The sequence below is a fragment of the Anthonomus grandis genome, chromosome 6 (assembly GCF_022605725.1).
Source record: "Anthonomus grandis grandis chromosome 6, icAntGran1.3, whole genome shotgun sequence".
NCBI lineage: Eukaryota > Metazoa > Arthropoda > Insecta > Coleoptera > Curculionidae > Anthonomus > Anthonomus grandis.
The window spans coordinates 32,840,790-32,866,996 of record NC_065551.1 but is presented as its reverse complement, the minus strand read 5'-3'; the positions used below and the strand labels follow the sequence as shown (position 1 = coordinate 32,866,996).

Below are 26,207 nucleotides of genomic sequence, written 5' to 3'. Positions count from 1 at the left end.
TACCTGAAAGTGAATGTAAGTTAACCTAAATTACCTGGACGAGTTTGAAAAATATGAGCATCTGAAACTCCACTATTCAAGGCAATTCTTTTGAAACAATTATTCGCAAAAACGCTGAGATAGGTATTCAATGGAATTATTAGAAGGATCTATATTCCAGTCTTCAAGTCTCTCCCTTTTTTAGTTTCAAAGATATGAGCATTTTGTCCTTCGAAATTCCAATTATAACTTTCAAGACTCAGTACTTCTATAGAAGTATAAAAAAAATTTATTCAAAGATCTTAATAAAATAATCGTTAACAGTCGCTAACATGCACATAGATTAATGTATTTTCCCAAAATTATTGCACCTAAAAATAACGTTTAATTAACGATTTTTTAGACTGGTTTTCAACTCGACTTTCTAAAACGCTTTTTAATCTCTTCTGAACGTAGTTTTTAACCTAAAAAACGCTTAATAGACATTCATTTAGTTCCTTTTATTAAACGATATATTTTAGTTCTTTTTTACTCTTTACCAAACATTAGTTACCGACACTAACATTGAGTTGAGCTGATCCAGTTCGTCTTGGAAGAAGATATTACTTACTTTAGGCCTCCTCACTCACCTGATTTTTATTGTTTTAAACATAATATATAAAAGAAAAGAAATATATATATATAATTTTTAGAATATTTATTTAACACTTTAAATACAAATCTTTAAACTATAACTAAATACAATTAAAACATTTATATATTTACAAGGAGTATTACAGTTAGTGTATGACATGCAAAAAATTAGCTCTGAGAAGGTTTGTCAAGGTTATTCTACAAAAAAGCCACAATAAAATTAAAACAAACAAAAGGAAAGAAATAAACCATAATAAAAAAGCTATCACCAACAAACAGAAATTACAACAAAAAAAAAAGAAAACTTCCATATGAGGTAGTACGATCACACTTAGGTAACGAATGGGCAATACTTTATTAATAAATGAATGAAAAAAGACTCTTACAGTATCAATGGAAAGTCCTGGCTAGAGAATAACTTAACAAACAGTAGAATAACCCTGCAAATAATAAAAATATATTAATAAAGGGAAAAACTTACTAACTAGTTCCTGCCTCCACCACTAATGGCTTTCACTAAATAATCTTTCAAAAAGTTGGTACCTATTGTCCTAAGGCCGTCCTTAATCTTATCGGTGATAGAGCTTCCGGAGCTTTTCTGTGGATATTGGTGCTGATAAGGGTTATACCCAGCAGGATATTGCTGGTAACCACCTAAAATCATATAAAATTAAAATAAAAGCCACACATTCTTAAATCCACTTACCTTGATTATATCCTCCTTGAGGATATCCCCCTTGAGGATATCCTCCTTGGTAACCTCCCTGAGGATAACCTTGATAACCCCCTTGAGGATAACCGCCTCCCTGGGGGTAGCCTTGCTGGTGTCCCCCTGCGGGTTGCTGAGGATATCCAGGGTATCCCGACCCTATTTGACCTCCTTGGTACCCGGATCCACCACTGACAGGGGGTCTTCAATAAAAAAATAAATAAATATTAATTTTAATGTTTAATCATAAAGTGTTTACCTTATATTAGGTCTAGGGGTGGTTTCCCCTTTTGGTATCTGGGGGTAGAGGCGTGATCCGCCTTCTTCTGTTGGAGCGCTAGGGCTTAGGGGCGCATTGGCCGCATGTGTGTCATAACCAACATGTCCGGCTGGAAAGTTTAGTTATTAAAACTTAATCGTCTCGGCGTAATAAATCTTTTATGTGATCATAATGTTTTATACTTCGGTAAGCTGAATTTTTATACTAACGGGAGATGAAACACAAAAGGAGTTTTAAAATGGGTGAGTTGCTCCGGAGACCGCTAAATTTCATTCTTATTCAGCGGAGTATTAAACATTTGCCGTGTAATATTATTAGGGTTTATGGTTTTGAATGTAACAAGGGTTACTGCTATATTTAAAGAAGGTTTTTTTATATAGTTTTAGGTTTTGTTCTTTTCTGTTTTTTATTTTTGCGATTTTTAGAATGTTTGCACCGTTTACCGTTCAATTATTATTCATTTTTAATTTTTCAAATTTTATTTTTCATTCTAAAAAATGACCTTTAATAGTGTCTAAGTAATTTTTAATATGTAGATAACTTTTTTGTTTTCCTTCTATTTAAATTGTAATTTAGTTATTGTAATTTATTCCCGTTCTGAACGCTTTTTATTTTTTCCTAAAAGTGTGTTTTGTACTTTTAATTTTTTAAATAAATTTGATTTTTCATATAGTTGATTTCTTACTACTATTTTTCCATATATTCACTTTTTCTTGGCTACTTCAGTCATTTTTTATATGTCCAAATACTTTGAGCAACATTGATCCATTTTATTTTTCTAAATTTACTATTTTTTCTTTAAATTACTTTTTTTATTTTTTTCTCACCAAGTATTAAATTTAAGGTGAGTACTCAGTTTGAAATCCAAAATCTAATTAAAGTACTTGGGCTATTCTCATAAAACAAAAAGCATAATAATCAACGGAATACTCTTAACAAATATTGTTTTAGGTCCAACTAAGTACAAGTAGGAATTTCAGAGATATTTGCCATTTTAGGCAGTAGTGTCTAAGAATGCTGTTTGATTTTTAAGGTGAGCACACAGTTTTAAGTCAATTATCTCAAAAATTAATTGGACTATTCTTATAAAACAAAAAACATATTATTCAGAAGAACATTCTTAACAAATGTTGTTTTAGGTTCAACTTAGTCCAACTAGGAATTTCAGAGATATTTGTCATTTTAGGCAGTGGTGTCTAAGAATGCTGTTTGATTTTTAAGGCGAGTTCACACTTTGACGTCAAATATCTCAAAAACTAATTGGAATATTCTTATGAAACAAAAAGCGTGTTGTTTAGAAAAAAACTTCGCTATAAATGTTGTTTTATGTACAACTTAGTTATATGCAACCCTAATCTTATGCAATTTTTTATGTGTTATCACAATGTGGTTTTTTGGACTTTTTCATTAAAAAATATTTATTTTTAATTCCTTAATGTTTCGATGTTTTAAATAATTTTAAGTAATTTCATGTGAATTTTTAAATATTTTTTTTTACGATTAACATTTATATTATTTACTATTTTTTTGAATTTGAGTTATTCGTTAATTCTTAATTATTTTTATTCATTTTTTTTTTAATCTTATTTGTTGCAGTTGCCTACATTTTTAGAAAAAGCAGTTTTTTCTGCACTTTTTAATTTGAATATAATGGAAATAAAATGGAATAAAATGGAAAATTTTCAAAAAATTTAATAAAAATACTAATTCTTTATCTTGGATTTTTTAAATTTAATTATTCCTTGCTTCCTATTTTTTTTTAAACGTTTTTTTTTAATTTTAATTTTATGCCCTTTTTTAGGTTTTTACTAATAAGGGTTCTTCCTACACATTTGTATTAAAAAATATAAGTTTTTTAATTCCTTAATAATTCGATTCTTCAGGTAAGTAAGTAAATTAAATTTATTATTTACTACACTATTTTTAAAATTAATTATTCTGTTTTTTCTATATTTTTTTTACTAGGTTTTGAATACACCATTCTTAAATTTCAATTTAATATTACATAAAATATTACCGTATTTTCTTTGATTTATTTATTTTGTCATCATATTTATTTTTTTTAATTCGGCAATTTTTGCCCTTTTACCAACTTTGTATATGTAGTTATGTGAACTATATATCAATTTTTTATTTGTTTTTTGTAATCTTAATTTTATGAAATTTTTTATATTTTTACCAAAAAAGTATTTTTCCTGGATTTTTTAATTTAAAAATTTAATTTTAAATCTTTAATGTTTCATTTATCAGATAATTTTAAATTTAATTAGTCGTATTTAATTAATAGTTTTTTCCTATATATTGTAATTTCATTTATATTTATATTATATTCATTTTCAATTGCCTACATTTTTAGCAAAAAACAGTTTTTCTACACTTTTTAATTTGGATATATATATAAATTAAGATGAAGAACATAATTAAGAAGAATATGATAAATAAAATGGAAAATTTTCAAAAAAATTAATAAAAATACTGATTTTTTATCTTGGTTTTTTTACATTTAATTATTCCTTGCTTGCTATTTTTCTTATAATTTTAATTCTATGCCCTTTTTTATGTTTTTACTAATAAGGGTTCTTCCTACACATTTGTACTAAAAAATATAAGTTTTTTAATTCCTTAGTAGTTCGATTCTTCCAGTAATTTAAGTTAAATTTATTATTTTACCACAGTATTCTTAAAATTAATTATTCGCTGTTTTTTCCCATATTTTTTTTACTAGGTTTTGAATACACCATTTTTAAATTTCAATTTAATATTACGTAATATATTAACTTATTTTTTTTGGTGTATTTATTATGTCATCATATTTATTTTTTTTTAATTCGGCATTTTTTGCCTTTTTACCAAATTTATATATGTAGTTATGTGAACTATATATTAATTTTGTATTTGTTTTTTGTAATCTTAATTTAAAAAAAAAATTTATATTTTTATTAAAAATTCCTAATTTAAAAATACATTTTTTAATTCTTTAATGTTCGATTTTTCAGGTAACTTTAAATTTAATAAGTCGCTGTTTTTCCTTATATATTGTAATTTGATTTTTTAATACACTTATTTTTAATTCAATGATTATCAATTAGTGTTTCATTTATGTGTATATTATATTCATTTTCATATATTTATTAAATACTTGTCCAATTAAAAATATTTTGTATACTTTTTTAGTTTTAGATTTTTTGCCTGTTTACCAAATTTGTATGAGGCGTGTTTTCTATCAAATAGATTTTTTTATGCTAAATAAAGATTATTATTATTATTACTATTATATTATTATAATTTTTTTAAATTTAATCATTTGTTGTTTCCCAATTTATTTTATTTACATTTTTATTTTTTTTGCATGTTTTTTTATATTTTTCTCAAAAATAGCTTTTCCTAGACTTTTTTATTTAAAAATATATATATTTTTTAAGTTCTCTAATGTTTCGATTTTCCAGGCAAATTTAAATTTAAATTTTCACATTTTTTTTTAAACTTGATTTTTAGCTTCTCTGAATTTTGATTTTCTCTTGGTATTTTTAATAAACTTTTCATTTTCATGTTTTTTGCCCATGTACACAAATTTAATTTTTCACTTTTTTTTTTAAATTTGATTTTTGGCTTCTCTGAATTTTGATTTTTTCTTGATATTTTTAATAAATTTTTCATTTTTATGTTTTTTGCCCTTGTATACAATTTTTTTATACAAATTTAATTTTTTTCATTTTCATGTTTTTTGCCCTTGTATACAATTTTTGTATACAAATTTAATTTTTCACATTTTTTTTTAATTTGATTTTTGGCCTCTGAATTTTGATTTTCTCTTGATATTTTTAATAAACTTATCATTTTCATGTTTTTTGCTTTTTTACCAAAATTGTATACAATTTTTTATGTTTTCTTTTTAATCGAGAGTTTTTTCCTGGACAATTTCATGTACATTTTTAAATATTTTTCGTTTTTTTTACTATATACATACTTTGCATTTCTTTAAAACTATTTATTCACTATTTTCCTAAATGTATTTATATTTTTTAATTTTTTTTTTGGACTTTATCATTAACTTTTTCATTTAATCTTTCAATTATCATTTTTCTTGGTAACTTTTACTTTATATTTTTTAATTTTATTTTATATTTTTATTTTTCATTCTTTTCCTGTTTATATAAAAGTATATAAATAAACTTATTTATTTATTATATATTTTTTCATTTTATTTCCTGAATGTTACTTGTTTCGATATAGAAAAAAAATAGGAGATAAATTAAACAAATAAAGGCACATATAAAAAAAATAAAAGAAAAAAAAACTAAAATAAACAAAATGTGTGTCAAAGCTAAACATTAAATATAAAAAAATTAATTATATTTAAAATGTTAAGGAAATCAAAGAAATAAAGCGAAGGAGGAATGGAACAGAGAAGAAATCAATCTAAATTTTTTAGGGGAAAATTTAACGAAATAATATATGAAATTAAAGAACTGAAAAAAGGTACATATAAAATGAAAAAAATATTTAAAAATTAAGAAAATATTAAAAACTGAATGAAATTCCGAAAAAAAAAGAAAAATTTAAACGCGTACAAAATAAGAAAAATATTTTTATAAAAAAATACAGATAATTAAAATTATTCTGGCAGAAATTATCAAACTAAAAAAATATATATATAAAAGAGAAAAACAAGTGAGAAAGCAACAGAAAAGAATAAACGAAAAAAAAAACACCAGAAAAAAATTAAAATTAGTCAATAAAATATAAATAAAATAAGTAAAATACAAAAAATAAAACCCACATACATTTCGACGAATCATCGTAACACTTGGGCGTATCCCCGTCCATTTTGCACACCTGACTCGGCGGACACACGTACGTGCTGCACGTCCTTTGCGAAGAACTTCCTTTCCTCTTACATGTGGGATATCTAACATATAAAAACAAAAATTTAAAAATAAATCAAACAAACTAAATAACTAATAATTAAAAATTAAAAAGAAAATACCTACGATCCACATTCTCCTTGCCTTTGATAGTAGGAGCAGGGATCGGTTTGCATTACGCACTCCTGCGTACTGGGACAACCGATATCTTTACAGGATCTACCATATTCTGAAAAAAAAATAAAGGGAATAATTGTGATATATAGAGAAGAAGTAAGTAAATAAAAGAGAATATAAAAAGTAGTATTTTCAATCCTAGTACTGATTAAGCTCTAAACAACTCAAGGAGTGGAACAAACGTTAATTACTTATTTCAGTTAGAAGAAGAGGAGGAAGAATATAAAGAAAAAACCCACATATCCCTTAAATTTTAATTTCAACATTATGCCGATAGAATTGTCAATTATTATTGCACTTTTCCCACTAGAAAACACATGATTAAATTAATTAGTTTGACATTGACCGTGCAGTAAGTCATTTTCAATTTGTTCGTATCCTTGTTTATTAAACAATAACGTGGTTTTATTGCTATTATATGTAAATTGACTTATTTGACTTACTTGTGAATGCTTCTCCCAAGCCGAAAGTCCCTAGAACTGCGATAAGGGTGAGCAGTTCTTTCATGTTCTGTTGCAGCTGAAACAAGACAAAAAAAAAGAAGGTTATCAATATTAGTGTTTGTTTAAGAAGATAATAAGAGTTTATTTAAATATTTAATTAATATAATCATTGAAGTGAGGATGCAAAAAAGGCCAAAGGTTATCCGTGAAATGAAGAAACGACTTTTTCTTATGAATTTTGTCTATTATTATCTATACGCTTAAAATAAATAAGTGTAAAATATACTGCATTTGATGGTTTGTTATTTTTTTTTTTTATATTAAGGCAACGATGTTTTACCATATTATGTACTTATTTGGCTCCTTGTTTCACACATTATGGTGACCTCATAACGTTCATTTTTTTGTAATATTTCCTACATTACGTTTGGCATTGTAAATTGTTTATTTGTCTGCTGGTGGTAATTTATGCGTAAGAAAAGGATATCTAGGCTTTTAAAGGAAGCAGTTCCATGGAAATATTTATGGTTCTAGTAATTTTGATTTATGTGTAATAACATAAAACAAAGAACAAGAAAATTTTGATTTCTTTTGTTTTGTTTGATATTGCAGGCTTTTTAATTATTTCGGACAACAAGCGAACTTCGGAAAAAATCAGGAGAATCGTCATCAAGTCATATAGCGGTGAGACAAAGTGACCACTGAAAGTCAGGACAAAAGTACATCGAAAGTAAACCCAAACAGGAGAGATTTCCAGATCAAGAATAGCAGAACATGCTTGATCCAGTGGATAAAACATACATTTGGAGAAGCAAGCATTTTGTACAAAGAGCAACATTGGGAAAAAAGAAGAGTGTCAGACGTAACTTACATTACGCAAAACCAAGCACAGTGTTGATATTCCCTGCATCTGGAGAAACCCTTCTTGGTTGCAAGTATCTGGAAAATCGTAATGAAATTATACTTGCCTTAACTAGAGATCTAGATTACATAAAAAAAGTATGATTTCAAGATGATTCAGGCAGTAATAGAGTAGCAATGATGGTTTTTGTTACTCCAACCAATAATTATACCTCAGGACTAGAGACATTTATTATACTCATAGTGGTTTAATAAATGAAGAAAAAACTACAACAAAATGATAGTAAAAAGGCGCTTTTGATACTTTTGCCCTATTTAGTCAATTGTTTTTTGAAAAATCCCTGCAGGAATAACATTCCTGAAGATGCCTTCCTGAAATGACAAAACGTAAGTGCAAAAAAAAAAATTTTATAATAGAAAAATTAAACAGAAAAATTTAGACGGAATAAAAAACTGATACAAAAAATTTTCTTAAATAATAAAAAAAAAATGGTCGTAAAAAGACGCTTTTGGTACTTTTGCTTCATTTTCCAATTGATTTTTGAAAAATCGTTATAGAGGAATAATATTTCTGAGGATGACTTTATGGAAAGACGAAACGTGAGTGCAATACATTTTTTCTTTTTGACACGCCAATAATTAATATATTAATTAATTTTTTTATGGAAAAAATTTGATAAAGAAAGCAAACAATACAAAAATTAAACAGAAAAATGTAGACGGAATAAAAATGTTAAAAAAATTGTCGTAAAAAAAAGCTCCATTTTTCAATTATTTATTTTAAAATTTCTTAAAGGAATAATATTCCTGAAGATGCCTTCCTGGAAAGACAAGACGTGAGTGTAATAATTTTTTTGATTTTGACAGGACAATAATTTCTAATTTAATTAAATTTTTTTTATAGAAAAACGTAATAAAGAATTTAAAGAATACAAAAATTAAACAGAGAAATATAGAAACAATTGTTTTTTTTTTTACCTTAGAGGAATAATATTTCTGAAGATACCTTCCTGGAAAGATGAAACGTGAGTGCAATTCATTTTTTGATTTTGAGAAGCTAATAATTAAAATTTTGTATAAGAAAAAACGTGATAAAGGATGTGTACAATACAAAAACTAAACATACAAATTTAGAAGGAATAAAAAACTTACAAAAAAACTTTATGAAATGTTCAAAAAAATTGTCGTAAAAAGACGCTTTTGGTACTTTTGCCCCATTTTTTAATTGTTTTTTTTTTTTAAATCCTTTGAGGAATAATATTACTGAAGATGCCTTCCTGGAAAGACGAAACGTGAATGCAATAAATTTTTTGATTTTAACAGGCCAATAATTTATATTTTTTATAGAAAAAACGTTATAAAGGAAGTAAACAAGGAATAAAAAACTAATACAACAAACAACTTGAAATTTTTTATTTTTTAGGACTACAGGCCAAAAACTTTATATTTAATTTACATTTTTTATTAAAAGAACTTGATAACGGAAGCAAATTATACAAAAATTAAACAAACAAATTTAGAAGAAATAAAAAATTAATTAAAAAAATCAATAAATGTTAAACAAAATAATCTTAAAAACACAGTGAATTGTTTTTGAAAAATCCGTCCTTGAATGATATTCCTGAGGATGCCTTCCTGAAAACAGAAAATTGTTTAGGACTAAAGACCAAAAACTTATAATTTAATCGAGATTTTTTAAGAAAAAAAATATTATAAAGGAAGTAAACAATAGATAAATTAAACAGAAAAAATTAGAAGGAATAAAACATTAATACAAGAAACTTTAATTAATATTAAAAAAATAGTCGTAAAAAGACGCTTTTGTCCTAATTTTCACCCTTAGAGCAATAATATTCATAAGGAGGATAAAGAAATGCGATTGCACTAAGTTTTTTGGAGAAATCGACATTTTCTCAATTTTTTACATGAAAAGATATGATTAAATTATGCTTGTTTTATGTAGAGATTCAAATTACATCAGAAAAATATAATTTTAAGAAGATATAAGAGAGAAATGAAAATAACGTGTTTCATCGACAAAAACCAGAAAATTATACTTTGCCTATTTTAGACATGAAACCTATCTTAGTCCCAAATATCTAGGAAGATCATAATAAATTAATGCTTCTCATATGTAGAGATCCAGATTATATGAGAAAAATGCAATTTCAGGATGGTTGAGATAGTAAAGAAAAAACAAAATGCGGTAGAGGCGAAGTAAATCCAAGAAATTTCATATTTTTCTAAGACAAAAACTCACTTTGCACAAAAACCTAATTCATATCCTAATAAAATGATACTTTGATTCTAAACTAACTAAAAAAAAAAATACATTTCAATTAGCATCAATTACCTAACTCCTGCTCTTTCATTAGGCGAGGGGCAAGTAAAAGAGAGCCGAAAGGCTCGGGTGAGTGAGAGAGTACACCCCAATCAGTGAGTTTATTAAATTTCGTAATAGTCGCCTCCTTTCCGATAAAATTGAATTAATCACTTAGATTCAAAGTGCCTATCAATCTCTCTCTCGTAAGTGGGAACCCCCGGAGTCGCGACTCCAAAGATATAGAGTGAGGGCACAATGTAAAAGCTCCGCCTCACATAAATTAAATAACTTATGCGAAACGTTGGCGCGAAGTATCTTTAATTTAACGTTTTAACACCTTTAGTCTCTGTCGGGAACAGACGCCCGAAAGTATATTAAATAACATGAGAAAGTTATATTTTAGCCGCTATTTTTTATTTTTTTGTTTGCCGAAAGTTGCAGCGGTAATTTTTATTTTATTATGCTTGGTTTCGCTCTTATTTAATCTGTTTTAAACAATCAGTTTGTACTTATATATCAGAAGTATTATTTTGTTTTGATAGTCGAAAAAATTGGGAAAATGCCGAATTTCCCCAATTTCCCGAATTCCTCGTTTTACGACCATTTTTAACATTCAATGAACTTTTCTGTATTAATTTTTTATTCCTTCTAAATTTCTCGCTTTATTTGTTGTATTGTTTACTTCCTTTATCACGTTGTTTCAATAAAAAATTTAAAAGAAATTATAAACTATTGGCCTCTTGTCGATTTTTTTAACATTTACTTTTTTCCTTCTAAACGTTTCGAATTAATTTTAGTATCGTTAACTTCCTTTATCACATTGTGTCCACATAATTTTTTCATATTATTCAATTAAGATTTTTTTAAAAATTAATCCAGTAAAAATGGCAAAAGGGTCTATGCCAAATAAACGCATTTTCCGCCTTAATAAAGCCTAAAAAGTCTCTATAAATATGGATCCGGAAATGCACAGTTTTCAAGATACAGGGTGATACATTTTTTTAAAAATATGTTTTTTTTCTTAATATTAATTATTTTTCTAGGAGAACTGACACTTGTCAATGTCAAACCTCGATGCAGAAATTATTTTTTGTTTTCCAAGGCACCTGTAATTTTTTTACCAAAAATTAATATACCAATTTTGTCCAGTGGCATGCAATAAAATGGTATTTATTTTTTTTGTCGGAAACAAAGTGAGATACGAAAAAAATACGAGAGGAAGTTAAAAGAAAGGCAGTGGCGTATATTTTTTCGCCAATAATATTTGCTAAGATGTCCCCCGGGACGCCACTAGACCTAATAATATTAATCTAATTAGAGCTAAATTAGCCTCTTAATACAACAAGTAATACTGCCAAATTTCAAAAGAATCGAGAAAATATTTTTTTAATATTAATCAAAAAATAATATTTAAAAAAAAAATGTATCACCCTGTATCTTGAAAACTGTGCATTTCCGGATTGATGTTTATACAAACTTTTTCTCAATTTTTTTACAAGGAATCACCCATTGAAATATCTCCGTCTATTTTTCGAACACCCTGTATAAGAGATCCACAATAAAACATTACGAGTTTTACTTATAACGAACATGTCCGCCGAAAATAATAATACTGACTCTCCGACATCAGAAGTGGGATTAACCAGTCCACAATTGGCTGAAAATATCCTAACGAATTAGCCTAAAACGCAGACAAATATTCCAAGTAGTCAAGTGAAGTTGCTATTGAAATGCAAAGTAAAATCAAAAATTGCAGATCCGGAAGGCCGGTGCTGTTTGTTAAAATGCAAATGTTATCTGGCATTACGCTGGTGACTAGTTTATCATTATGGACATGTTCGAGGAAGCAGTTCTTGGACGTCCGAGTGTTCCTAGCAATACAACGCTTTTGGACGAAGGATGGAACGTTTTACGCCTAGCAATGCACTTAATAAAGTCTTGTGAAAACGAAGAGGCCTTAGCAACATTGTTTGCATGTCATATTGTGGCAAACAGATCTGAATCGGTTCGTAAGCAATTGCAGGCGGACATACCAAAAGATCTAAAGAGTTTTTGCGTTGCATTAAGTGGCTCTACAGGTAAGCGGCCGGCGCTATTTCCAACTGATCATCATATTAGTTCGAAGCGTCGTGCCCTAACTCAGCCAGACAAGAAGGAACAATCATCATTTCTGAGCAAGTGTCGTGTTTGTGGCAAAATTGGACATAAGGCAAAATGAATGTTGCTAGTGATCTGTAATCTATGAATAGGCGAGTAGTGCACGATAGCAAGATCGTAAAGTCTGTTACGTGTTTTACTTGTGGAAAACCAGGGCATATTTCAACCAGTTGTCCTGATAAAGAGAAGCAAGCTTCTACTAGCGAACCTCGATATGAATAAAGGTGGGTCAACTTGATTGAGGTGCGGTTATTGCCGCAAGGACAAATGAAAGCAAAAATGGTAAGATTGTTCCCTTTCTTTTTGATTCAGGATCTGACTGATCTTTGATTAAACATAGTGTTTCAGTTTTGTCAAATTGAAAATATAGAGACGAAATATTGTGGAATTTAGAATTTATCATATTAGATGAAATTCAAGATATTTTTCTTGAACTTGTTTTATGTGTAGTCCCTGATGAGATTTAATAAGCCAAAACATCAGTGTTTGTTTTAGTAACAAGGGTTTAGTTTTGACTCGTGAAAAAAAAAAAGATTTTATTTTCAAAAAAAAGTAAATTTAGAAAAAAATTGATACTGACGTTGAATTTTGTCCAACGTAGACGTATTAGAGGCCAATATAATTAGAGGTTTTATCTATTTTGGCAGATGCCGGATTTTTATTCAATTTATAAAAGTGCAAATTTCTTAAAACTGGAGTTCAGTACCTGGGGTATCTAGTTCGAGGTAGTGAGCTTCGTCCTAACACTGCCAACATTTCTGCACTAAGTAATTTGCCAATTCTCAAAACTTCTACACAGGTTTGCCAGTTTTTAGGTTTGTCTTCGTAGTTTCGACAGTTACTGAAGCTGCCTGGCAGACATTATTAAAACATCTTACTTCTGAACCCGTGCTTTCTATTTATGATCCAGATTTGTGTACCGAGTTGCACACAGATGCAAGTTCTGAAGGCTACGGCGCTATTTTATTACAAAAGAAAAATGGTAAATTACGTCTGGTTGCGTATTTCAGTAAACGAACTTCTGAGGTGGAATCAAGGTATCGTTCATATGAACTTGAAACATTAGCTGTCATAAACTCTGTTAAACATTCTAGGCATTATCTGTATGGGAAATATTTTACCGTTGTACCAGACTGTCATTCTTTAAAAGTTTCTAAAAAAAAAAAATAAAATTTATTTAACACCTAGAGTGATCGTTGGTGGGCATTTTAACAAGGCTTTGACTTTGACACTCAGTATCGTGAAGGTAATCGCATGAAGCACGTCGATTTCTTTTCACGAAATCATTCACCTATTTCTAATGTCAGCAGCTGCACATCTATTGTAAAAAAAGTTCATATTTTAGAGTTGCAAAGAGATTGGCTTCAAGTGGAACAGCAAAGAGATGGTGAAATTCTTCAAATAATTTCTAAGTGGAAATTTCATGAAGTGCCTACTGATTTATTAAAAAAATTATGATGTTCGAAAAAATATTTTGTTGATGAAAATAGAGATTTTTTTCAATTTTTCCACGTTCTATGGCTTGGTCCATAACCAACCATGTTCATGTAGGTTTAAAACATCTAGGGTGGAAAAAAAAACGTTGGATACGCTGTACAACTTGTATTGGTTTCCAAATATGTCAGAAAATTTGTAGATAATTGTCTTATTTGTAAAGCATCTAGGAACAAAAGTGGAAAGTCACAGGTTCAGCTACATTTTATTCCCAAAATTTCAAAACTCTGGCATACAGTTCACATTGATATTTCTGGAAAATTCAGTGGGAAAAGCGACAGAAAAGAATATGCTTTGCTAATTATAGAGGGTTTTACGAAATTTGTTGTTTTATATCACATTTCTTCACTGACGGGTAAACAGACCGTTGATTCTCTTCGGAATTTTACTCACTTATTCCGAGCTCCAAGTCGTATAATATCGGACCAGGGAAAATGCTTCACTAGTTCCGAATTTAAAAATTTTTGTTCTAAAAGTAATATTGATCTTCACTTCACAGCCCATGGTGCAAGTAAAGTAAATGGTCAGGTCGAACGAGTAATGCAGGTCCTTAAGAATACTCTTACCGTAGTTGAGGCTGAAGAATCAAAAACATGGCAAGATTTGGGAGAGGTTCAGTTAGCCTTAAATAGTGCCAGGCATAAGACCACCGGGTATAGTCCGGCAGAAATGTTATTTGGTACTAAAATTCACTCATTACAATTAAACAGTTTGGTTTATTAATTTTTGGATCATGAGGGTAGCACGAGTCCGTCTTTAACTGAAATAAAAGAAGAAGCAAGTAAAAACATAAATAAATGCGCAAAATTAGATACGGAACGTTTTAATACAAATAAAGGCAAAATAAAATCTCTTGTCGTAGGTGATTTTTTTACGCTAAATGTAATGAGCGAATGTTGTCAAAATTAGATCATTTAGGGGACCTTACAGGATAAAGAGAGTTTTAGCAAATGATAGATATGAAGTAGAAAAAAATAAATGGTAAAGAAGGGTTAAGTAAATTTATTCACGATTAATGTCTGCTTGTGCCGACTGGTCAAGGACAAGTGATATTTGACTTTGAGAGTGATGATGTAGAAGAATGTGTGGATGAGCCAGTGTCGGCTAATGAGTAAGAATAAATAGGCTAAAAAGAGAAGGATTTAAAAAAAGAGTAGGCATTACTAAAAGTATAGAAAATTTTTCTAAAAAAAAAACAGAAGGAAGGCTAATATTAGACTGCGGAGGCTAATAGTTATCTGATACTTGATAGCTGTTGCGATAGCTAGGTCAAGTGTGAGAGTAGTAAAGATAGTTGCGGCTATCTGTTACTGAGAATAGCTGCTGAGGTAGCTAGATGAGAAGTTTAAAGACTACTGCAGTTGTCTGGGGCTTAACAGCTGCTGGCGGTACCTTGGTTAAGCGTGATGTATAGTAAAGATAACTGAGGTTATCTGTTACTTAAAAACTGCTTCGGTAGTTTTTGGCTTCAATACATGGTGTATTGAAAAAAAAATTTAGAAGAAGTATTACTGCGGTAATCTTCTTGGTGTATTATGATTCATCATCATCATATGATGTTTCACTAATCACTGCGGTGATTAGTTTTATGTGTTACGAGGGTAACAAGGTATTTAAGAACGAAAGTTGAGTAAAGAATGGTTGGAATGTAAAAAGTATTTGTTTATGTGATTTGTTTGACTTGTCAGGATGGACAAGCGGTTTTGTTGTTTAATAGTTGTTTGGGTTGTTCCACGTGGAACAATGGCCTAGCGCACGAGGACGTGCGACATGTCAGTATGGCCGTGTCGGCTATACGTATTTTTCTAAGAATATTAAGATAAGGATTTGTTTTGATTAGTAATAGGCTTGGTATTAAGTTACTGTCACCGATCGGCGGTACGGCCGTCCATTAATTATTTTTATGAGGGTTCATGTTGATTTTTAGGGACATGACTCAATATCTTTTAAGAGATATCGAGAGAGTGCAACGAAGCTGGGAGAAGCATAAAGGAAAAGAAAAGGCAGTCTTTTGAGAGAACTGATGATAGCTAGACCGGCTTCGGATCACTAGTTCTTTTATTATATTCGCGATGGTACTTTATACTGACATAATTAAGTGTGTGTTTTCATGAATTACGAGTTTTACTTATAACGAACATGTCCGCCGAAAATAATAATACTGACTCTCCGACATATATTAGAAATCGAGACTAGTGCTACCTTGGGCCGAAGAGAACATTTGCTTAAGATGGTTTAAGTGTTAATAAATTTGATGTTATACTTTTTCCGGCCCAAAGCCCAGATCTCAACCCAATCGAGAATTTTGGGACGGCTATTGTCTAGTTTTTCATATTTTGAACGCAATAAAGTTATTTTTTGAATATTAAGGTCATCCCGCGTTAAACCAGAAGGAACAGATGACAACAGTCAAATTTCATAAAAGAAAAGAAAGAACTTATTCGAGATATATTCATTTTATCCTTGCCCGCCCGGTATAGCACATTTTCGAAAATAACAACCCCAAACATGTAGATAATACCGTTTTTTTTCGTTATTCTTGGGCATCCTATACGCTGACGCGTTCATAAAACGCATTGTCGTGCAAAATAATAGGCTTTAAACGTATTATGGGCCGCGCATAAAAGGGAGAGCCACGATTTTGATGAAAACAATAGGGGCATGTCATGTTTGTCGGTGCCTAAATTCCAAAATGTTTGTTATGCGTTGTCGGGTTTTGTGCAAAATGGCAAATTACAGTTTTCTCCCCGGCCAAATTATTTTCTATAATGTAAGTAAATAAACTGACTTATAGATCACTAAAGACCCGATAAATCAGCATGTATATTAAACAAATGATCTCATTTTCTTTATAATGATAATAATAACAAACCGTCTCGGCGTACAATTTGCGAACAGTTAATTACAAAAACTATTTTTAAAATGTTGCATGTATACAAGTGCGTCCGATCTGAGAGTTGAGGGTTTTTAATAATTTCATAGAATTTTTATTATTTTAGTTCTAATTCTAGCTCAATATGCACAGTGATCCTAGAAAGTCTAAGCGTTAAATTAATGGAATGTTACATTGTTAATTAATAGATCAAGGAAAAAGTGAGGGTATGACAAACGCCTACTGAACTGAATATATTTATTTTTTCAATTAAAGTAATGAATTATTTCTTGAGATATTTTAAACAATTTAATTCTTTTAAGTAAAATAGACGTTCATAAACTTAACACGTATTTTTTAATTAAAATAGGACACTATAGTTCAGTGCCTAAAATAAAATCAAAATTTAATGAAATTACTCTTGCATCGACTTGAAATGCCTGGACAAAATTGCAAAGTAGCATCAGATACCTGGAATAAAATTAAAAATCACTTGAGATTCTCAGAATAAAATTGAAACTTACTTATAAAAAAAATCGCTTCAAATGAAAAATAATTAAATTGAAATTGGAATATGTGAACTCAGGAGAACTATATTCTTTAACGCTAAAACAGGTGATTTGGTCTTATAGCGTGTGATCTTTTAGCTCTCACATTCTTTTACAAAAAAACCCTTTAGGATCTATCTACAGGAAAAATTGAACTAAACCAACAATCAAAACTTAAATAAAGAAACACGAGAAGTCCAATATTTGATTGTCGACGTTAAGGGCAAACATCGCCGACATCAGACCGAATCCGTATGAAAATTTAATATAAATAACTATGGCGCCCTTACGTTAAACAAAGATCAAGATATACGCCGCGATATGAAATAAAGTAAATAATGAGAAGGAGAGGAACTGCCATGTAACCGGTATTTGTATCTCACGTAATATTGAAAAACTGAGAAGTTTGTTTTTTTTTTCTTACGTTATTCCCGGCACATCGCGGCGCTCAATAAACTTTCTGCGAAACATTTTAAATTAAAAAGATGGGCAGGCAGCACTGCCTCCAATAAATCCGGAGCGGCAGACGTGATTACGAGTCGGGGGAAAAAAGAGCTGCAGCGGCAGCAGGAAGTTCAAGGCAACAGTAGAGAACGCATTCTCTCTTGCGAATAATAGATTCATCATACGGGAGTATAATTTTTCCTGCTACTGCTGCTGCTGTTGCTCGGACGTCGAAATTTAACGGGCGTAGTCCGGGGCAGCGTGAAGAAGCACAAAACTAAACATTTGAAATGTGTCTTTATGTGCCTCTTTCTGGACCATTAACTCACTTACCCCCAATTAAAAGAAAAAGTTCTTAAAAAGTTATTCTTTAAAAATGTTTTTTCATTATAACTTCCAAAAATCTATGTCAAGTCAAAACATGCTTTATTATCGAAAGATTAACATCTTATTGACAAAGCTAAAATTAAATTATAAAATAACATATTGAATAGAAATAAAAATTAACATAAAATTGATATACCGTATAAATATAGCACTGGACACAAACAAGAAATAAAATAAAATAAGGTGGGTACATAAATCTTAACACTAGTTATGCGAGTTGATCATTAAAAAAATCATCTAAGGTATAATAAACCTTACTAATCAAAAGTTATGAGGGAACACTTTGCTAATGCAAAGCATTCTCAAAAATGTTTGTCTGTTAACTTGATTAGTAATTTACTGTAGAAAACATGGTAGAAAATGGCTCTTTACGTATTTTCCAATCCATCGCAGTCCATAAAATAGTTTTTTCATCCTTTTTGTTCCTATTATTTACGAAATGGACAAACTGGAAATTATAACGAGAGACATAGAGGATAAAGGATAAAGTAGGTCTTTTTAATAACTTGATAATTGGTATTTTAAACATACCTACACCCTTTAAAGTAGAATCAATTAAAAAGAAACTGTTTTTTACCATGTCAAGAGATTCACTACATAATAATATAATCATATCATACAATTTATTATTATTTTTTAATTTTGTTCAAATACATTTTAAATGTTTATTAATCTCAGAGAATTCAACTATTATCTACTAGTACATTTTTTATTGAAAAAACGCGATAAAGAAAGTAAACAATACAACAATTAAAGAGAAAAAATTAGAAGGAATAAAAAATTAATACAGAAAAGTCCATTAAATATTAAAAAAGGTCGTAAAAAAACGCTTTTTTTTAAGGGTAATTCTTCAAATTGATGTCAATATTCTGTAACCGCGTTATAAAAGTAAAAGAAAAAGAAAAGTAAGTTCTAAGCCAATATCGATATATCCTTTATAATAAATAGAAGTGGAATATTTAAAAAAAAAAGCAAAATTTGTTTTTTTTATTAAACAAAAAGAATTTTAAATAATTATAAAATCACCTCCATGGACTGTAACTAACCAATGCATCGACATAAAACTCATCAAATATTACCATTAAAAATTCGAAATTATTTGTTATTTGTATTTTTCTGGGCGGTAAAGGGGCTAATAAAATAAATATCGATAAATAAAAAAATATCATTTTGTATATTACCTAAAACATGCCTGTAACCAGCTTATAAATCAACTCCGTGGCCAACCCTAAAATTAAAAAAAAATACTAATAGATGTCGTGACAAGCAGTGTACAGAACTTTGAATCATTTTGTAAGAAATTCTTTTAGTTGCAGTGGGTGATGTGGATGTGTCAAGTATTTGTTTGAATTGTTTAAATTTCTTCAAAGTTTAATACCTAAGTAAGTATTTTTATTAATAATCAACTCCATTGCGTTTATAATAAACCAATCATATATAATAATATGCTTTTTTTGCTTTAGTTAGAAACAATGTCATGACCATTATCCGCATGCTACTCAATGTGAGGTTATGTCATAACCAGTAACTTTATATTTTTGAATTTATTGAAAAATATCACCTCCATGGACATCCACTCCATGGATTTCAAGTCCACGGAGTTGACCGATGTCCATGGAGCTGATTTACTTGTGTATATATTTATCTGAATTTAAAAATGTATTAGAAATGCGAATATTTATATAAATATTTTTTACTAGGCCTAGTTACAATGACTAAAAAAAGGAAATTGGTGATGAAAAAAGAAGAAAACAAAAAAGAGAAGCAGAGCAAAGGCGTAGGGATAAAATTAAGTTAAACGTAGAGTATGAGTTGGCAAAGAAAAAAGAACGTGAAAGATACCACAGAAGAAAAAATGTTGCAAAAATAAAAACCATTAACAACGTCTCTGAAAGAGAAAAAAGAGCAATAAGAAAGCGATGAAAACAGGCTGCACTAAAATATTGAGAAAGAAATTAGTTACATATTTAGAAAAAAATACACCTCCTTCGACACCAACGAATTTTGAAGTTCCAGTGATATCCAGAAGAGCTTTAGCAGACAGGAAGAAAGTTTTAAGAAAACGCTCTAAAACATTTAGGGAATTAAATCGAATAAAAACCGAATTAAAAAAAGCTGATAAGAAAGCAACACGTTATAAACTAAAATACTACAGACTAAAAAACCGTATAAATAAAAGTAATTTAACATCTCCGGAAACCAAAATAGAACATTTAACGAAAGGACACAACATAACAAAAGAAGTCAAGCGAAAACTAGTATTCGGTGAGGTCTTAAAGACGCAACTTGAGTACAACTTTAAAGCCCTGGGTTCCAGTACATTAAAAAAAAAAGAATTTTTCAAATATGCTTCTGAACCCTTAATAAAAAAGTATCGCTTAATTCAATCTTCAAAGTAATTTACAGGGTCATATTACAGGTCACAAAGAAAGGCCTTTAAAAGACTAGAGAATAAGGCTAAAGCAAAAAAATCATTACTTATAAAAGCCGTGCAGATTTTTTTGAAAGGGATGATAATAGTAGAATGTGCCCAGGAAAAAAAGACTGCATAACTTTAAAAAAATGCAAGAAGCAAAAGCGGTATTTAACAAATACATTGAAATATACAGTTTTCTAAAGAAAATAATCCAAAAATTAAAATCAGTTATGCTGCTTTTTATAAACTTAGACCTTTTTGGGTTATTATACCGACAGTTAATAAAAGGGAGATCTGCCTCTGTATGGTTCATGAAAACATGCTACTCCTTGTAACTAAAATGAAACTTCTTCACATCATAAACGAAACTACTCCTGAAGATATTTGTCATGCAATTTGCTGCGATTTAAAAGAACATTGCATGGAAAGAAAATGTGATGGTTGTCAAGAGAAAGAAGTAAAATTTAATATCTCTCAACCAGATGATCTAAATGAAGCTTCTGGCTACAAAAAGTGGATTTTAAAGGACTTCCTGATTAAAGTTAAGAGAACAGAAAAAAATGTAAAAAAATAGTAAAAGAAAACATAATAACCACTAAGGGTGATATGATTAACCAGTTAAATAAATCCTTGCCCAAATATATGACTCACGTTTCAAATATGAAGCATCAATTTAAGGCCATGCAAGATTTAAAAAATAAATTGGAACCTGAAACTGAAACAATCATACACATAGATTTTTCTGAAAATTACTTATGCAAGTATAATCGAGAAGTTCAAAGTGCTCATTTTGGGGGCTCAAAACCTCAAGTTTCGATGCACACGATTATCTGGTATCGAAAAGTGTGTGAGGATATTAAAGCTGAAAGTTTTTGCAGCTTCTCAGAATGCCTTCGTCACGACCCCTCTGCTATAGTTGCTCATTTAGCACCACTGATAAAAACTATTGTTTTTGATGATTTCTCTTATTAGAGAAATCATGCCATTTTTAAACAGGGTACATTTTTGGAGTGATGGGCCAAGTACCCAATATAAAAATAAAACCATGTTTCAGTTTATTGGAACTGAGTTGGCTAATCAACTTGGTGTCGATGAAATATTTTGGAATTACTTCGAAAGCGGACACGGAAAAGGAGCAGTGGATGGGGTTGGTGGCTCTCTAAAAAGAACTGCCGACCGATTAGTAGCTTATGGATATGATATTTCAAATTTTGAGCAACTAATCTTTCATCTAAAAGATGCTTGTCCTGGAATCCAAATCGAAAGCATTACGGAAGAAGACATTAATAAATGCGATAAATTATTACCCGATAATTTAAAACCATTTAAGGGTACGATGAGTGTACATCAGTTATACTGGAATGAAAGGGAGCCCTATAATTTACAACTTCGTCGACTTAGTTGCCCAAGCTGCATTTTAGGCACATACTGCGCTCATTATGGATTAGGACATTTTCTCATAAAAACTCAGATTTCATCTTTACCTTCTAAAGCGGCTAGTTACAATGACATTTATTCAGATTCCGAAGACGATCAGCCTTTATCTTTCTTTATGGAGATAAACCAGATAAAACCTCCAAGCTTACCAAGTAAAAATTCCTTTGTTGGGCAAATCATTGGCACAGTAACTGACAAAATCTTTGATATACAATTTATGAGAAGACTTCCTTCACTCAAAAATAAGTTCGTGTTTATTTGGCCAACACAAGAGGATACAGCCCCAGTATCTTTCGACGGTATACTCAAAACTTTGGCAAGCCCTCAAGCTTTACGAAGGAAAAGATTTGTTTTTAAGGAAGATACTTTTCCGAATTACATAACAGTAAAATAAGAAGTATCTTTAATGTAAAAGGTAACTATAGATTTTAGGATTCCATAGATTATATTTTAATGACCCATTTTCAGGCTGCAATATTTCCTTCTAATTAAATACAAAGCATGAAACTGCAAACCTCATGGACATTAATGACTGGCCTTTGTAAAAGATACAAGGTATTTTTATTTAAAAAATAGAATGTTTTGTAAAATAAAGTAATATGAATTTTCTTGCTTTTAGGTTATTCCATATTACCTTTAACTGAAAGGATTATTTGATTTACCAAGATCAAATTGAACTACATATATATATATTATAAATTGATTTCACTTTGAAGGGTGTAGGTATGTTTAAAATACCAATTATCAAGTTATAAAAAAGACCTACTTTATCATTTATCCTCTATGTCTCTCGTTATAATTTCCAGTTACAATTTTGTCCATTTCGTAAATAATAGAAAGAAAAAAGGATGAAAAAACTATTTTATGGATTGCGATGGATTTAAAAAATATGTAAAGAGTCATTTTCTACGATGTCAAGAGATTCACTACATATAATTATATAATACAATTTATTATTATTTTTTAATTTTATTTAGGTTCAAAGACATTTTAAATGTTTATTAATCTCAGAGAATTCAACTATTATCTATTAATAAATTTTTCATTGAAAAAACGTGATAAAGGAATAAAAAATTAATACAGAAAAGTTCATTAAATATTAAAAAAGGTCGTAAAAAAACGCTTTAGATACTTATGCACGTAATTTACTGTTTTCCATGGTAAAAAACCGTTTTTTTTAAATTGATTTTACTTTGAAGGGTGTAGGTATGTTTAAAATACCAATCATCAAGTTATTAAAAAAAGACCTACTTTATCCTAATAGTAAATCATGAATAGTAACTTCTTATTAATTATTGTGCTTAATTATTAAAATCTGCAAAATAAATTTTTTGAATTTTCTTAGCAGTTTCCACAATATCCTCTAAACATCTCAATAATTGGTGCATGTTATATCCAAGTGTTTTATTGATTTGATTTTATTAATATATACAACTATAATAACTTGGACCTTTACGTTTTTCACTGTGACCAATATCAATCAATGTTTTATATGACCTATTTCCAATATAAACTACTTAACTATATAAGAGTCCAAGATACTTATCAATAATTGAAAATATAGCACCCTCATCAAGACCCTTAAGATCCACTTAAATGTAGAAACTTTCGGCAAATTAAATGGCAGGTCAATCAACCCCCTGTGTACGCACAAACACACACGCGATGTCTTCATTAATTTTCCACTATCCGGTTATTTACGTATACCAACCGAAATCTCGTCGATGTTGTAGCCAGTTTTCCCCCTTTAAGAGGCATTAGGTAAACCTGTCAAGTTAACATTTTCACTAATTTAATAGCATGACATGTCAATATTCGGTTGTTTTGATAGGAGGGCATTGTAATGACGTTATTGCATTAGGGATAGACGTCTTGGAGATGGGTAAGGCAGTTATAGAGGTGGGTTATAAATATCAGTTTTATCAAATTTTGGAAATTAAGAATCCGATGCAATGCAATGTTTAAAAATTAATTTATTTCAAGATGATTTAGGGGGAATATTCATAAATCATACCATCATCTTTAAATATCTAGGGATTGAAATATCTAAGAAAATAAAAATTCAAGGCGATTTAAGCGATGAAATGCGGTAGAAACATAAGACAAAAATTAAGAAATTCCGCATTCTACTGTTTTCTGTAAATATTTGAGCCAAAATAATGATATTAATAAAAATCCTTTAAAACGTGACAATTTAACACAGAATTGCTTTCTCTCCATATGCAAATTGCAGTAAGTCAACTAAAATGAAGAAATTAATCCGCTTGTAACTGATAAAAGTTGGTACATCCGGATAACTATTTTGCACATCCGCAAACTCTTATTTCTACATAATAAGATGACGTCATGACCTTTTATTGCACCTATACCTTATACACTATAGCCACTATACCTACATAGTTGTGGTACAGCTGTTAAAAACAATACAGAAATACTTATCAGCAGCACTTACCTACAAACTCTTTTGGACTTTGTATGATAATAAATAGCTTCCTAATAAACTGAATCTAAGGTTAACTGAAGAAATACCCACTAAAATTCACCAAAAACGTGCTAAAAATAGTCACGATAGTCGATAGTAAAACCGCGTTCTCCGTTAAAACTGAACTAAATCCGCACCGACTTAAATAAAAACAAAGTTGTTCGGCTGACCGTGATCGTGCTACGTCATTATGTTTCATGGTAAATGATTATTAAGAAGACATTAAATGTTTATACGGAGGTTGTTTATCAAGTGGTTTTGTAAATGTTACGAGGGCGAGTTGATTGATAAATATGAATTTTCGAGAGAGTAAATAGAGTTCAATCTTGGTCCGAATTCCTTGGATAATATTTGAAATGCCTGAAAAAAACTGAATTTTTTTGAAAATTTATTTCAAATGACTGAAAACAACAAGGAATTAGCCTGAATGCTTTAGAAAAAATTAAGTAATAGTCTGCTTGTTTTAAAAATGATTTAAAATGCCTGAATAAAATAAGAACAAAATCTAAATATTTTAAAAATAACTTCAAATGCCTGGAAAAAGAATAAAAAAAAGTGTGAATGTCTTAAGAAATTTATTCAGATGCTGGGAAAAAATAAAATAATAGTCTGAATGCCTAGGAAGATCACTTCAAAGACCTGGAAAAAATAAGAACTTGAATACAAGGTGGCTCACCTTTCAGTAACATTCTGGGTTTTTTGAAAAAACTATTTTTTGGACGTGAATAGACCAATTACAGATAGGAGACATGACGAAAGATATTATTTTATAGCAATTGTCCATGAATTCTGGGTCTTTAAGTGACATTTATACCGATTTAGGGGTCAAAACTGCCTTTCTCGACTTTCTACCGCATGTAACCTTCAGAAACATTCTGCAACTTACAACGTCAATAGACTAAATACAAACAGAAAACATTAATTCATAGCGATCGTCCATGAATTCTGGGTGTCTGAGTGACATTTATACTGCTTTGGGGGTCAAAAGTGACTTTTTTGATTTTCTCCCGCATCTCACCTTGTAGAAACTTTCTGGATCTTTTGCCAAAAATATTTTGACAATTACAGTCAGGAAACATCAATTCTTAGCGATCGTCCATAAATTCTGGATCTCTGAGTGACATTTATACTGATTTGGAGGTTAAAAGTGCCTTTCTTGATTTTCTACCGCATCTCACCTTATCGAAACTTTCTGGATCTTAAAAAAAAAATTTCTAGACCTGACTAGATCAACTACAGATGGGAGACATTATTTCAAAGCGATCGTCCATGAATTCTGGGTCTCTGAGTGACATTTATACCGATTTGGAGGTCAAAAGAGCCTTTTTTGACTCTCTACTGCATATCACCTTATATAAACTTTCTGGGTCTTTTGAAAAAATAATTTTTTGGACGTAAATAGACCAAGTACAGACAGGAGAAATTAATTCATAGCGATCGTCCATGAATTCTGGCATAAAAGCATAAAAAACGTGATACTTGCTTTTGCAGATTGTAAGGGTGTTTTAATATTTTGTTGCCTATAGGAGTATGGAAACATTTGACATTCTCTTCTATAAAACTTAGTTATTTTAGTAATTTTTTTAAAGTAGAAATTATTTTCTCTTGGAAAAATAGATGAGTTTGTATTAATTGAATTGCAGTAAACGACTTGTATAAGTCTTAACCGGATTAGGCTTTCGATGCTTATTTGTAGTTAT

The 26,207-nt window shown here is 29.7% G+C and overlaps 1 protein-coding gene across 2 annotated transcripts; it reads right to left on the bottom strand.

The window, feature by feature from the left end:
• Positions 1 to 661: 661 nt before the first annotated feature.
• Positions 662 to 24,647, bottom strand: LOC126737508 (calcium-binding protein P). Of its 2 annotated transcripts, XM_050442437.1 has the most exons (8): positions 24,478 to 24,647; positions 7,087 to 7,162; positions 6,593 to 6,695; positions 6,386 to 6,510; positions 1,581 to 1,710; positions 1,319 to 1,524; positions 1,156 to 1,266; positions 662 to 1,052 (listed from the first exon to the last, which is right to left on the bottom strand). In XM_050442437.1, exons 2-8 carry the CDS (start codon positions 7,148 to 7,150, stop codon positions 1,003 to 1,005), a joined length of 789 nt encoding a protein of 262 aa, XP_050298394.1. In that variant the 5' UTR covers positions 7,151 to 7,162; positions 24,478 to 24,647; the 3' UTR covers positions 662 to 1,002. The 2 variants fall into 2 exon arrangements, with proteins under 2 accessions (XP_050298394.1, XP_050298393.1); XM_050442436.1 differs by having other exon boundaries at positions 662 to 1,266; positions 24,478 to 24,646.
• Between the last annotated feature and the right edge of the window lie 1,560 nt (positions 24,648 to 26,207).

What these genes read in the sequence shown, in the direction of transcription:
- LOC126737508 (XM_050442436.1), bottom strand. Translation starts at nt 7,150, where the DNA reads ATGAAAGAACTGCTCACCCTTATCGCAGTTCTAGGGACTTTCGGCTTG. An exon ending in AGGCAAGGAGAATGTGGATC is followed by an intron (nt 6,511 to 6,592) that starts GTAGGTATTTTC and finishes TTTATATGTTAG; the next exon opens with ATATCCCACATGTAAGAGGA. An exon ending in ACCCCTAGACCTAATATAAG is followed by an intron (nt 1,525 to 1,580) that starts GTAAACACTTTA and finishes TTTTTATTGAAG; the next exon opens with ACCCCCTGTCAGTGGTGGAT.